At 41.0% G+C, this 12,640-nt stretch overlaps 1 protein-coding gene and 1 pseudogene across 2 annotated transcripts in view; one reads left to right on the top strand and one right to left on the bottom strand.

Annotated features, from left to right (window-relative positions):
- Positions 1-12,640, top strand: part of CPB2 (carboxypeptidase B2) — a 62,331-nt gene that overhangs the window by 43,679 nt on the left and 6,012 nt on the right. For both annotated transcript variants that reach the window (XM_016187310.2, XM_016187309.2), the window contains 3 exons: positions 433-543; positions 6,821-6,914; positions 7,942-8,144. In XM_016187310.2, the coding sequence (XP_016042796.1) occupies positions 433-543; positions 6,821-6,914; positions 7,942-8,144 (408 nt within the window). The remainder of the gene's footprint in view (positions 1-432; positions 544-6,820; positions 6,915-7,941; positions 8,145-12,640) is intronic.
- On the bottom strand, positions 5,251-5,364 carry LOC132539602 (U6 spliceosomal RNA; annotated as a pseudogene).

The following is a 12,640-nucleotide window of genomic DNA, read 5'->3' as shown; positions in this document are numbered from 1 at the left end:
AGAAATGGAAGGAAGGAAGGAAGGAAAAAAAGAAAGAATAAAGGAAAGAAGGAAGAGACTAAGTTTAGAAGGGATTAGAAGAGATATTATTGGGGACTGGGCAGTGGTGTACATGGTTAAGGGCACATGTTACCATGTGCAAGGAAGGACCCACCTTTGAGTCCTTGCTCCTCACCTGCAAGAGGAAAGGTTCATGAGCAGTAAAGCAAGTACTTCAGGTGTCTTTCTGTTTCTCTCCCTCTATTTCTCCCCCTTCCCTCTCTCAATTTTTCTCTTTCCTATGAAATAAAGAAAAAAAAATGGCTGCTAGGAGCAGTGGATTCATCATGTAGGCACTGGCCTCCAGCAAGAACCCTGGTGGCAAAAAACAAACAAAAACAATAATAAAATAATAAAAGAGATACTGCTAAATATACTTGTTTTAATTTGTAGGTCACTCAATTCTATGGGAAAGACAAACTCTACTCCAGTATTCTGAAGCACATGGATTTCTATGTTATGCCTATACTTAATGTGGATGGCTATGACTACACATGGAAAAAGGTAGGTGAAAGCAAATGAAACAAAATACATAGCCCCTTTGAGGATTTAGGGTACACAGACTCAACTGATCATTCAGAGAATTCTGGGTCTTGGCAGCATAGCTTTATAATGATAACTTTAGGGTGTGGTGGGAGGCCTTTGGGGTCTGGGTATACTGCTGGTGGAAAAGGACTAAAGTTGAGGGTGAGAATGTTTTGCAGACACCTATCACAGGTAGATGAGAAATTGCCTCCGTGTGTCAATAACTATATTGGAAACTTTAACCTCCCAATAGAAGAATCAAAGATTCTTTTTTTTTTCTTTTAATTTTTTCCCCTTTTGTTGCCCTGGTCGTTTTATCATTGTTGTGGTCATTATTGTTGTTGTTATTGATGTCACTATTTTTGGATAGGACAGAGAGAAATGGAAAGAGGAGGGGAAGAGAGGCGACCCCCCAGCAGGTGGGGAGCCGGGGGCTCGAACCAGGATCCTTACGCCTGTCCTTGCACTTTGCGCCATCTGTGTTTAACCCGCTGTGCTACCTACCGCCTGATGCCCTCCAAAAATTCTTATTATGTTGACATTCAAATATATACAAGTGGGAATAATAAGCTTCTATGTATCCATCGCTCATCTTCAACAATAAGCAATTCATATCTAGCCATTTTCATTTCTCTCCTCCCTCATTTCTACCTTATCTGTGTTGCTGATATTTTGAATCTTATCTCAGGCACTATCTCATTCATATTTTCTCATGCATTTCTGAAAGAGCTATTTTGATAAAAAATAGTCTCAGTACAATTTTACCTGTAAGTTTTTTAAATTCAGAATCTACATAAGACTACTATGTTGTGACTGGTATATATGTCTGGTTTTTTGTTTGTTTGTTTTGCCAGAGCATTGATCAGCTCTGGCTTATAGTGTTGCAGGGGATTGAACCTGAGACTTCAGAGCCTTGGGCATGAGAGTCTCTTTGCATAACAATTATGCTATCTACCCCCACAATATATGTCTTTTAATTCTATCTTAATCCATACATTTTACCTCCCCTCCTTCTACAGTTGATTCATTGAAGAATGATTCATCATCTAAGTTTGATATTTATATTGCCACATTTCCTTTTAGCATTCCACTGTCCCGCATCTATTTTTCCTGAACACTGCTCAGTTTTTGTTTATGGTGGTGCAGGAGATTGAACCTGCAACTATGGAGCCTCCAGCATGAGATTCTTTGTAAAAACATTATTCTATTTCCCCCACTCTTGTCCTGTCTCTTAAAATGTGACATGTGGATCACAGGGACACACGTGTTCAGCATTGACTTCTTTCAAGACTACTTAATTTTTAAAAAAGTTTTATTAGTGAAATAATAGTGGTTTACAAGATTATAAAGTTACAGGGGTATAGTTTCACACCATACACACCACCAAAGTTCTGATTCCCAACACCATTTCCACCCCCAACTGATAATTACCATATTTCTCACGAAGTTTTAGACAGTTTGGCTATTTTATGTTTATTTGTTTGTTTGCTTGCAAGTCCATGTGTTTCAATTCTCTATATTGCGCTTATGAGCAAAACCATCTGCTAAGACTACTTCATTCTGATAGTGTGTTCTTTCCTTGGGAATTGCATATGCCTGATGGTATCTTTTATATATTTTTTATGTTAGCTGCTGTTTATTCACAATGCATAGATCCATTATTTCTTACTAAGAATTGTTTGAATAGCATTGTCATCCTCACGAATTGCAAGATTTAGGAAAGCATTCTAAGTAAACTAGCATTTCAGCAAAATTGTACTCCAGCTGATATGCACCTTTCATGTTGGACATGAACTGGGATATCTGTTTAGCCATATCTATATTAGAAAACATCATCTGTATTCCTAGTCTATCAACATCATGATTCATGTAGAACTACCCAAGCTATTTGAAGTATAGGGCTTTCTAATTTAAAGAATAACACATAGTGGAGGGTCAGTGGTAGCACACTGAGTTAAGCACACATAGTATGAACTGTAAGGACCCTTGAAAAGATTCTGGTTCGAGCTCCTGACTCCCTGCCTGTGGGGGTGGGGGGGGGGTCATTTCAAAAGCGGCGAAGCAGGTCTGCAGGTGTCTTTCTTTCTCCCTCTCTATCTCCCTATCTCCCTGTCCTCTCTCAATTTCTCTCTGTCCTATCCAATAAAATAAAATAAGATAAGGCCACCAGGAGCGGATTTGTAGTGCAGGCACCAAGCCCTAGTGATAACCCTGGAGGCAAAAAACAAAACAAAAAAAAACCACATAACTGACCGACCATTTATCTGCAAGGTCAGAAAATGTGTTTGAATAACACATATAAACACAAAGGGGGATGAGAATAATTGCAGGGGTTGGAAACAGAACTCTATATGAATCATTTTTATAATTTATGCAGAAAGATGGAAATGGTGAAGTAAATTGATGAAGTTCATCTCAGCTGAAATGAATATTGTAAATGGAAGCTTGCAGGTAGGGATGAGTACATAATGAACTTAGTGAGAAATGCCTATCATGGGGGTCAGGCGGTAGCGCAGTGGGTTAAGTGCATATGGTGCAAAATGCAAGGACCGGCGTGAGGATCCCGGTTCTAGCCCCCAGACCCCCACCTGCAGGGGAGTCACTTCACAGGCGGTGAAGCAGGTCTGCAGGTGTCTGTCTTTTTCTCTCCCTCTCTGTCTTCCCCTCCTCTCTCCATTTCTCTCTGTCCTATCCAACAACGAACGACATCAACAGTAACAATAATAACCACAACGAGACTACAACAACAAGGGCAACAAAAGGGGGGATAAAATGGCCTCCAGGTGCAGTGGATTCATGGTGCAGGCACTGAGCCCCAGCAATAACCCTGGAGGCAAAAAAAAATGCCTATCATAATACCAGAAACATAGTTGATGTCTAGTAAGTGATCATATTCACTGATTGACATTACAGCAAATGATGTCTTTATCTGGATCATAGTAGAATTCAGCCTCCCTTTACATGTTCCTGCTCGTCATCTGTCCTTTGTGTCCTCATTTCCCAACTTACATGATCTCACTTCCTACTATTCCAAAGAAATGCAATGGAGAATTTGCTTTATGTTTTAAAACTAGAATTACATCTATATAACCAAAGGAGCCATCAGGGTAAAGCTGTCACAGCTTTTCAGGGATGTTGCATTCAGCCTACAAAAGAGCATTGAAACTCACTACCATTGCATTATAGTCATCATGGGTGCTAATTTTGCAACACATAACTACTCCCCCCAAAAGAAGTGGTTGTTATGTAAAGCTAGGCAATAGAAGTGGTAACTATTGCTGTAGTGATAATTATTTCACAACATATAAATGTTTCAAATCAACATATGGCACAACTAAAAAGTAATACAATGTGAGGTGGCAAAATAGCTCCCTTGAATAGGGCACTGCTTTGCCATGTGTGCAACCAAGGTTTGAGCCTGGCCTGTAGCACATTGAAGATTCAGTGCTGAGGTCATTTCACTCCTTCTGCCCCATCTTAAAAAAAAAAAAAAAAAAAAGCATAGGGAGTCGGGCGGTAGCGCAGCGGGTTAAGCGCAGGTGGCGCAAAGCGAAGGACAGGCGTAAGGATCCCAGTTCGAGCCCCCGGCTCCCCATCTTCAGGGGTGTCACTTCACAGGCAGTGAAGCAGGTCTGCAAGTGTCTATCTTTCTCTCCCCGTCTCTCTCTTCCCCTCCTCTCTCCATTTCTCTCTGTCCTATCCAACAATGACATCAATAATAACTACAATAATAAAACAAGGATAACAAGAGGGAATACATAAATAAATATAAGGAAATAAGCGCATTTTTATATAGTATACTTCAAGTATACTTCAGCTAGGTAATGCCATTTGGATATGTATTTAGGAGTGGCATTGTAGGACTGTAAGGTATTTCCATTTTTAGTTATTTAAGGGCTCTCCATACTGTTTTCTATAAGGACAGCAGCAGTTTAATTTCCCACCAACAATGTACTAGCTTGACTCTTAATTTTTGTTAAAATATTTTAAGTAGTTTATTTCTAAATCTTTTTTTTAATTAACATTGGTTTATAACATTATGAGATTTTTAGGAGCATAGTTGTGTGTGTGTGTGTGTGTGTGTGTGTGTGTGTGTATACAACTCACTGTGGCCACCGCCAAAGTTCCTGTGTCATCACACTAAATGGAGCCCTCTTCAACCCCCCCACCACAGCCCCACTCCCTCTGAAAGTCACCATAGGTTTCACATAAGTCTGAGTCAGTTTGGTTATTAGTCTTTGCAAGTCTGTTTATTGCCATTGTCTGTATTTTACATATAATCTACTAGTTGTCTTTTACTTTTGTTGTTGTTTTTGTTTGCCTTCAGTGTTATTGCTAGGGCTCAGTGCCGGTACTATGAATCCACTGCTCCTGGTTGTCATTTTTTTTTTCATTTTATTGATTAGACAGAGAGAAATTGGGGGGGATAGAGAGGAGAAGAGAAAGATAGACACCTGTGGACCTGCTTTGCTGCTTGTGAAGCAGTTCACCTGTAGGTGGGGAAATGGGGGCTTGAACTCAGATCTTTGCACTTAGTACTATGTGCACTTAATCAGGTGCACCACCACCCAGCCCCTGCCTTTCACTTGTTTACTTCTTTCAACTAGCACAGTCACTTCCAGTTCCTTCCATTTCATCTTGAGTAATACAATAGTATATATATATATATATATATATAATTTTTTAAAAAATATGGAACGCTTCATGAATTTGCGTGTCATCCTTGTGCAGGGGCCATGCTAATCTTCTCTGTATCGTTCCATTTTTTTTTTTTAGTATATGTGCTGCCGAAGCGAGCACACAATAGTATATTTTTAATGAACTAAGAGCATTTCACTGAGTATATACTCTATCTAGTTTATCTGTCATCTATTGATGGACATTTGAGTTTTTTCTACTCTTTGGCTGTTGCGAAAGGTGTAGCTATGAACCTAGAGATGCATATAAACTTTCAGATTAATGTTTTCAGGTCCTTTGGGTATGTAGCTAAGACTGACATTGTAGGATCATAAGGTATTTCCATTTTTATTCATTTTTTATTTATATTTATAAAAAGGAAACACTGACAAAAAACATAGGATACAAGGGGTACAACTCCACACAATTCCCAACACCAGAACTCTGTATTCCACCCCCTCCCCTGATAGCTTTCCTATTCTTTATCCCTCTGGGAGCATGGACCTATGGTCACTATGGGTTGCAGAAGGTGGAAGGTCTGGCTTCTGTAATTGCTTCCCTGCTGAACATGGGCATTGACAGGTCAATCCATACTCCCAGCCTGTCTCTCTCTTCCCCTAGTGGGGTAGGGCTCTGGGGAAGAGGAGCTCCAGGACACATTGGTGGGGTCGTCTGCCCAGGGAAGTCTGGTTGGCATCATCTTAGCATCTGGAACCTGGTGGCTAACAAAAAAGTCAACATATAAAGCCAAACAAACTGTTGACTAATCATGAACCTAAAGGCTAGAATAGTTCAGATGATGACTTGAGGGGGTCTCTGTTTTGTAGATAGTTAGTAGGCCTATTTTAGTTATATTCCAAAGGGCCTTCAAGCTTTATTTTTACTTATTTATTTATTATTGGATAGAGACAGAGAGAAACTGAGAGGGGGTGGGATAGACAGAGTTAAAGAGACAGAGAGACACCAGCAGCCCTGCAGCCCTCCTTCACTATTTATAAAGCTTCCCCCCCCCCCACAGATGGGGACCAAGGGCTTGAACCTAGGTCCTTGAACACTATAATGTAAGCACTTAATCAGGTATGCCACTGCCTGGCCCCCATTTCCATTTTTATTTGTTTAAGGACTCTCCATACTATTTTCCAGAGGGCTTGTATCAGTTTGCATTCCCCCCCAACAGTGTACTAGCAAGATTCATAACTTTAATTAGAATTGAAACACAAAGTTACTTTGCTATTTGTAGACGGACCTCAAAAATGAAGATGCATAAAATTAAAGGAAACAAGATCCAACTAGAAAATTAGTAATTAGCTTAGCAAAATTAATTGAAAATTTTACCTGTACCTGCCACAACTGATGGAACTATGATTGCATTTGGTCCAAACTGAAATGGTACTGAGTGACCGTGACTGAGACTAGGACAGCCTGAGTTGTGGGAAAGGAAATACTGTGAAGAAATTGAAAGGATAAAATGACAGAATTGACAGGGAGAGACACAAGCCAGGCCACTCGGACTTTGAAAGTTGTCTTTCCTTAAGTTGCAAACCTAGTCACCTTGGTTGTCTGTCTTCTGTTTCCTTAGAATCGGATGTGGAGGAAGAACCGTTCCTTTCATGGAAACAGCCATTGCACTGGGACAGACCTTAACAGAAACTTTGCTTCTAAACACTGGTGTGGTAGGTGTTGGCTTATTTCTAGAAGTGTCTCTTCATTTGCAAAGGTGATATTCACAGAGGAAGTTATTAATTCAAAATCATGAAAGAGGAGGTCTATATGAAGCAGGAGAAATTTTTAATAAAAAAAATAAGTTAAGCAGCTGGGTGGTGGTAGAGCTGCTTGAGCACACACATTGCCGTCACCATGCACAAGGATCCAACGTGAAAGCCCCTGGCTCCTATATGCTGGGGTGGGGGTGGGAGTGGGGAAAGCAAAATTCTGGGTTTACAAGTGAGGTTTTTTTTATGAGCTATTGCAATCAGAATCTCTTTTTTATTATTGTTACCAGGTTTCAGGGTTATTGCTGGGGCTCAGTGCCTGGAGGGTAAATCCACCACACCGCTTTTTTCTTTAATTTTTAATTAATTTAATAATTTAAATCTATTTAAAAAATTTTTAAGTCCTTTTTAAAATTTATTTATTTATTCCCTTTTGTTGCCCTTGTTTTATTGCTATAGTCATTATTGTTGCTATTATTTTTAAATTTTTATTTTAACAGAGATAAAGTGAGAAGGAGGGAAAAAAAGAAGGGGAGAAACACCTGCTTGTAAAGTTCCCCCCCCCCCACAGGTGCAGATGAGAGGTTTGAACCTTGATCCTTGCACATGTTTTGTAATGTGTGCACTCAACTGGATACATCATCACTTGGCCCCTGATTAATAGTTTTTGAACTGTGTCTATCAGAAAAAAGAATACAGTTCACTGAAGAAAACAGAGTTAGCTTTTTCTCACAAAGCCGGAAGCATGGAGACAGAACTGGCATCTCTGGAACTCTTAACCACTTTATCAAGGTTTTAGGATTACTCCTTCCAGGAAGCATTCTTGTGTATAAAATGTGATATCCAGCATTTATGGGACATAAAAATATGTTTTTAAAAATATAAAATATGACTCCATAACGTTTAGAGAATACATTAGCAATGGAAATCGCAAGTTCCCATATTATCTGCACCCCCTCATCATCCCACTCTATCAATTTCACTACAGAGGAAGGTGCATCAAGTTTCTCCTGCTCAGAAACCTACTGTGGACCTTATCCTGAGTCAGAACCAGAAGTGAAGGCAATGGCAGGCTTCTTGAGGAGAAATCTCAATCACATTAAAGCTTACATCAGTATGCATTCATACTCCCAGCACATAGTGTTTCCGTATTCCTATAATAGGAGCAGAAGCAAAGACCATGAGGAGCTGGTAAGTGCAGCTTGATTATTATTATTTTTTTATTTAAGAAAGGATTAATTAACAAAACCATAGGGTAGGAGGGGCACAACTCCACACAATTCCCACCACCCAATCTCCATATCCCACCCCCTCCCCTGATAGCTTTCCCATTCTCCATTCCTCTGGGAGCATGGACCCAGGGTCATTGTGGGTTGCAGAAGGTAGAAGGTCTGGCTTCTGTAATTGCTTCCCCACTGAACATGGGCATTGACTGGTCGGTCCATACTTCCAGTCTGCCTCTCTCTTTCCCTAGTAGGGTGTGTCTCTGGGGAAGCTGAGCTCCAGGACACATTGGTGGGGTCTTCAATCCAAGGAAGCCTGGCCAGCATCCTGATGGCATCTGGAACCTGGTGACTGAAAAGAGAGTTAACATACAAAGCCAAACAAATTGTTGAGCAATCATGGACCCAAAGCTTGGAATAGTGGAGAGGAAGTATTAGGGAGGTACTCACTGCAAATTCTAGTGTACTTCTGCTTTCAGGTATATATTTTGCAGTAGTTTATAGATACGTGTGAAGATATGCTCTCTCTCACAGAAACTGGTGTATATCTAGGTTTTGGGACTTTGTTAGAAAGTGAACCACCTGAGATGAAATTAGAGTATACTATGAAAGGAAAGGTCTCACCCAAGTAATGAAGCTGAAGGATTGTCATTCCACATGTGAAGTGTCTGGACACAGTCTGAAGTGAAGCATGTTGAGGTGGCAATCGTTGCGTTGGTTAGGTTGTGATTGGCGGATGCAATATTATTTGATATGGATTGGGAGATGCATACGGGAAAGTGGGCCCTATCCAAGGGTTCCAGGACTGGGGGAAGTAGGGGCTCTATAGTGGAGATGTGAGGTTCCTGCTGTCTTAGGGTTCAAAAAGACAATCGATAGTTAATGTTATCATCACATTATTTGGTAATTGGGTTAACTTTGAGAAGTCCTTTTGTTATGTTTGCTGTACAGAATCCAGTATCTTGTATATAGCTGTGCTATTGGGTGCTTCTGATCTACTTGGTCTAGGCTTTTGAGAGAGTCCGCATATCAAATACACAGCCTATATATTAAAAAGATTCAGTTTGTATTTTGAAATACTTTGAGACATACAATTGAGAAAGCTGTGGTATATATACACAATGGAATACTATGCAGCTATCAAGAACAATGAACCCACCTTCTCTGATCCATCTTGGACAGAGCTAGAAGGAATTATGTTAAGTGAGCTAAGTCAGAAAGATAAAGATGAGTATGGGATGATCCCACTCATCAACAGAAATTGACTAAGAAGATCTGAAAGGGAAACTAAAAGCAGAACCCGACCAAATTGTAAGTAGGGCACCAAAGTAAAAAGAAAAGTAGAGCCACACTAGAGGGGTAACAGTTTTGGATGACACACATATGGTTACTTGTATTTTCTGAAGAGACCTCCTTTAGAAGTCAATATACAGGGGGGTTGGGGGGGGCAGGTGGTAGTACAGCAGGTTAAGGGCACATGGGCAAAGTGTAAGGACCAGCCTAAGGATACCGGTTCAAGCCCCCAGCTCCCCATCTGCGGGGGTGGAGGGGGTTGCTTCACAAGGGGTGAAGCAGGTCTGCAGGTATCTATCTTTCTCCCCCCCCCCGTCTTTCCCTCCTCTCTCGATTTCTCTCTGTCCTATCCAGCAACAATGACAGCAATAACAATAATAACAACAACAACAACGATAAACAACAAGGGCAACAAAAAGGGAGAAAATGGCCTCCAGGAGCAGTGTATTCATAATGTAAGTGCCAGCAACAACCCTGGAGGCCAAAAAAAAAAAAAAAATTCAGGACAAAGCCATGGCACTATATGATATCCATTGGCAGGCCTGATGAAATAGCTTACATAGATAGGGTGCTGCTTTGCTAAGTGTATGACCCAGGTTTGCGCCTAGCCTCCACTGCACTGAAGAGGGCTTTGGTATTGTGGTCTCTTCCACCTTCTGCCTCTGTGTCTTAGAAATAATAATATAGGGGGGTCGGGCGGTAACACACTGGGTTAAGCACACATAGTACTAAGAGCAAGAATCCAAGCAAGGATCCTGGTTTGAGCCCCGGTTCCCCACCTGCAGAGGTGTCTCTTCACAAGCCGTGAAGCAGGCCTGCAGGTGTCTATCTTTCTCTCCCCATCTCTGTCTTCCCTTCCTGTCTCAATTTCTCTCTGTCCTATCCAACAACAACTGCAGCAACAACAACAATAATAATAACAGCAACAACAACACCACCAACAACAATGGAATAAAGATGGCTGCCAGGAGCAGTGAATTTGTAGTGTCAGCACCAAGCCCCAGAGATAACCCTAGAGGAAAATAAATAAATAGTAATAATAATAATAATAATTCCCACTGACATTCTTCTGGGTTACTCATGAGAGTGATAGTAAATCTCATGATTCTTGCTTCAATCTTTAAAAGAATATGGGTAAGCTAGAGTCACATGAAATAGACTAGAGAGCATCCTGATTGTCCGCTCCATGCTGGGACATGACCCTTTTTAATTACTGAGTTGTGAGGTCTGTTGGGGGTTGGGAAAGGGATGATGCATGTGCCAGGTATAGTATATATTGTACATAGCATAGAAAAGTTGCATTTGCAGTTCTGGTGATACCAACAATTTATGTTGGTATCACCAGAAAATGAGTTGGGGGTTTCATGCATATACGATACAGCCAGGTGGTTTTCCTGGCCCCTAACTTTTATACATATAACTTTGGGTGGGAAGAGGGGAGGGAGAAAAATGGAGGGAGAGAGAGAGAGGGAGAGGGAGAGGGAGAGGGAGAGGGAGAGGGAGAGGGAGAGGGAGAGGGAGAGGGAGAGGGAGAGGGAGAGGGAGAGGGAGAGAGAGTGAGAGAAGAGCACAGCTCCATCATCCATGGAGTTCCTTTGGTGCTGTCCGCATAGCTCCTCTGTGGTGCTGGGGATCAGACCCAGGGCCTCGCCACCCTGAGGTGTACACTCTCCCTGCTGAACTATCTCCCGGCCCTGGTTGCTAACTTTGTCTGGCAACAATTTAACTCCAAGTTGTTTATCTAAACTTCATTTTACCCAATACATTCCTGACAAGGACACATGAGAATTATTTTTCCTTTAATTATATAACATTTCTGAATGTGTTCAGTGTGTGTTTTGTTGTTGTTGTTGTAGGCTTATGTCCTTATGCATGTGTGACCTCAATGCTCCCAGGCTGCCTTTTCATTCAAACAGAGAGACAAAAACATAGAGAGATGGAAAGAAACTATAGCACTAGCATTTCCTCCAGCCCAAGGCTCTCCCCTGTGATTTGGGGCTTTGAATCTGGACTGTATGCATGACAGGGCTTATCTCCTATTGAGCTATCTTTCCAGATAGTAACAAAGAGGGAGAGAGGAAGGAAACAGAGAGAGAGAGAGATAGAGAGAGATAATACCAAAGTGCTGTTCCACCCTTCATGAAACATTCCATGATGTGGGCGTTCCATATGTTGACTGAGAGCTTGAGTCTAGTTCCTGTGGCTTGGAAAAGTGTGCCCTCTGCTGAGTGAATCATCTTCTGACCCCCTTTGTAAAGCAACACAATTTTGTCATTTCCATTAGCAACAACATTTAAGAAATTAATTTGTTCATTTAATTTACCCTTTCAATGCAGAGTTTTCATTTTTCTAGCTTTATTGAAATATGGTTTTTGTATGGGCCTGGAAATTGCACACCTGATAGAGTGTACACTGTGCCATGGTCTGAGACCTAGGTTTGAGTTCCCAGGCACGACATGGGAACACCGTGCACAAGGGGAAGCTTCAAGGGCTGTGAAGCAGTGCTGTAGTATCTCTCCTTTCCCTGTCTCTCTCTTCCTCTTCATGTCTCACACTCTGTTTAAAAAAAAAAAAAAGGAATCCACCAGGAATTATAGAATCATGTAGGTACAAAACCCCAGTGAAAATTATGGTGGCCCACAAATAAAAAAGATATAATTCATGTATAGTTGTTGCATAAGTTTAAAGTTTAAACATAATTTTATATATGTGTATATTGTGAAATCATTACAAGAATAAGGTTAGACAACCCATCCATAAACTCCCATAATTATGGGTTTTTTTTTTCCTCTTATAGTAAGAACATTTCAGATCTTTTTGCTCAGAAATTTCTGGGTATATAAACTTTTTTTTTTTTTTTTTTGCCTCCAGGGTTATCACTGGGGCTTGGTGCCTGCACTATGAATCCACTGCTCCTGGAGGCTATTTCTCCCTTTTGTTGCTCTTGTTTATCATTGTTATTGTTATTCTTGTTGTTTTTGCTGTCGTTGTTATTGGATAGGACAGAGAGAAATCAGGAGAGGAGGGGAGAAGAAGAAGGGGAGAGAAAGATAGAGACCTGCAAACCTGCTTCACTGCTTGTGAAGTGACCACCCCTGCAGGTGGGGAGCCGAGGGATGGAACCGGGATTCTTACTCCAGTCTTTGTGCTTCGCACCATGTGTGTTTAACC

The sequence above is a fragment of the Erinaceus europaeus genome, chromosome 7, assembly GCF_950295315.1.
Source record: "Erinaceus europaeus chromosome 7, mEriEur2.1, whole genome shotgun sequence".
Lineage (NCBI taxonomy): Eukaryota > Metazoa > Chordata > Mammalia > Eulipotyphla > Erinaceidae > Erinaceus > Erinaceus europaeus.
Note: the sequence above shows the minus strand (reverse complement) of the source record. Positions and strands in the feature narration are given on the sequence as shown.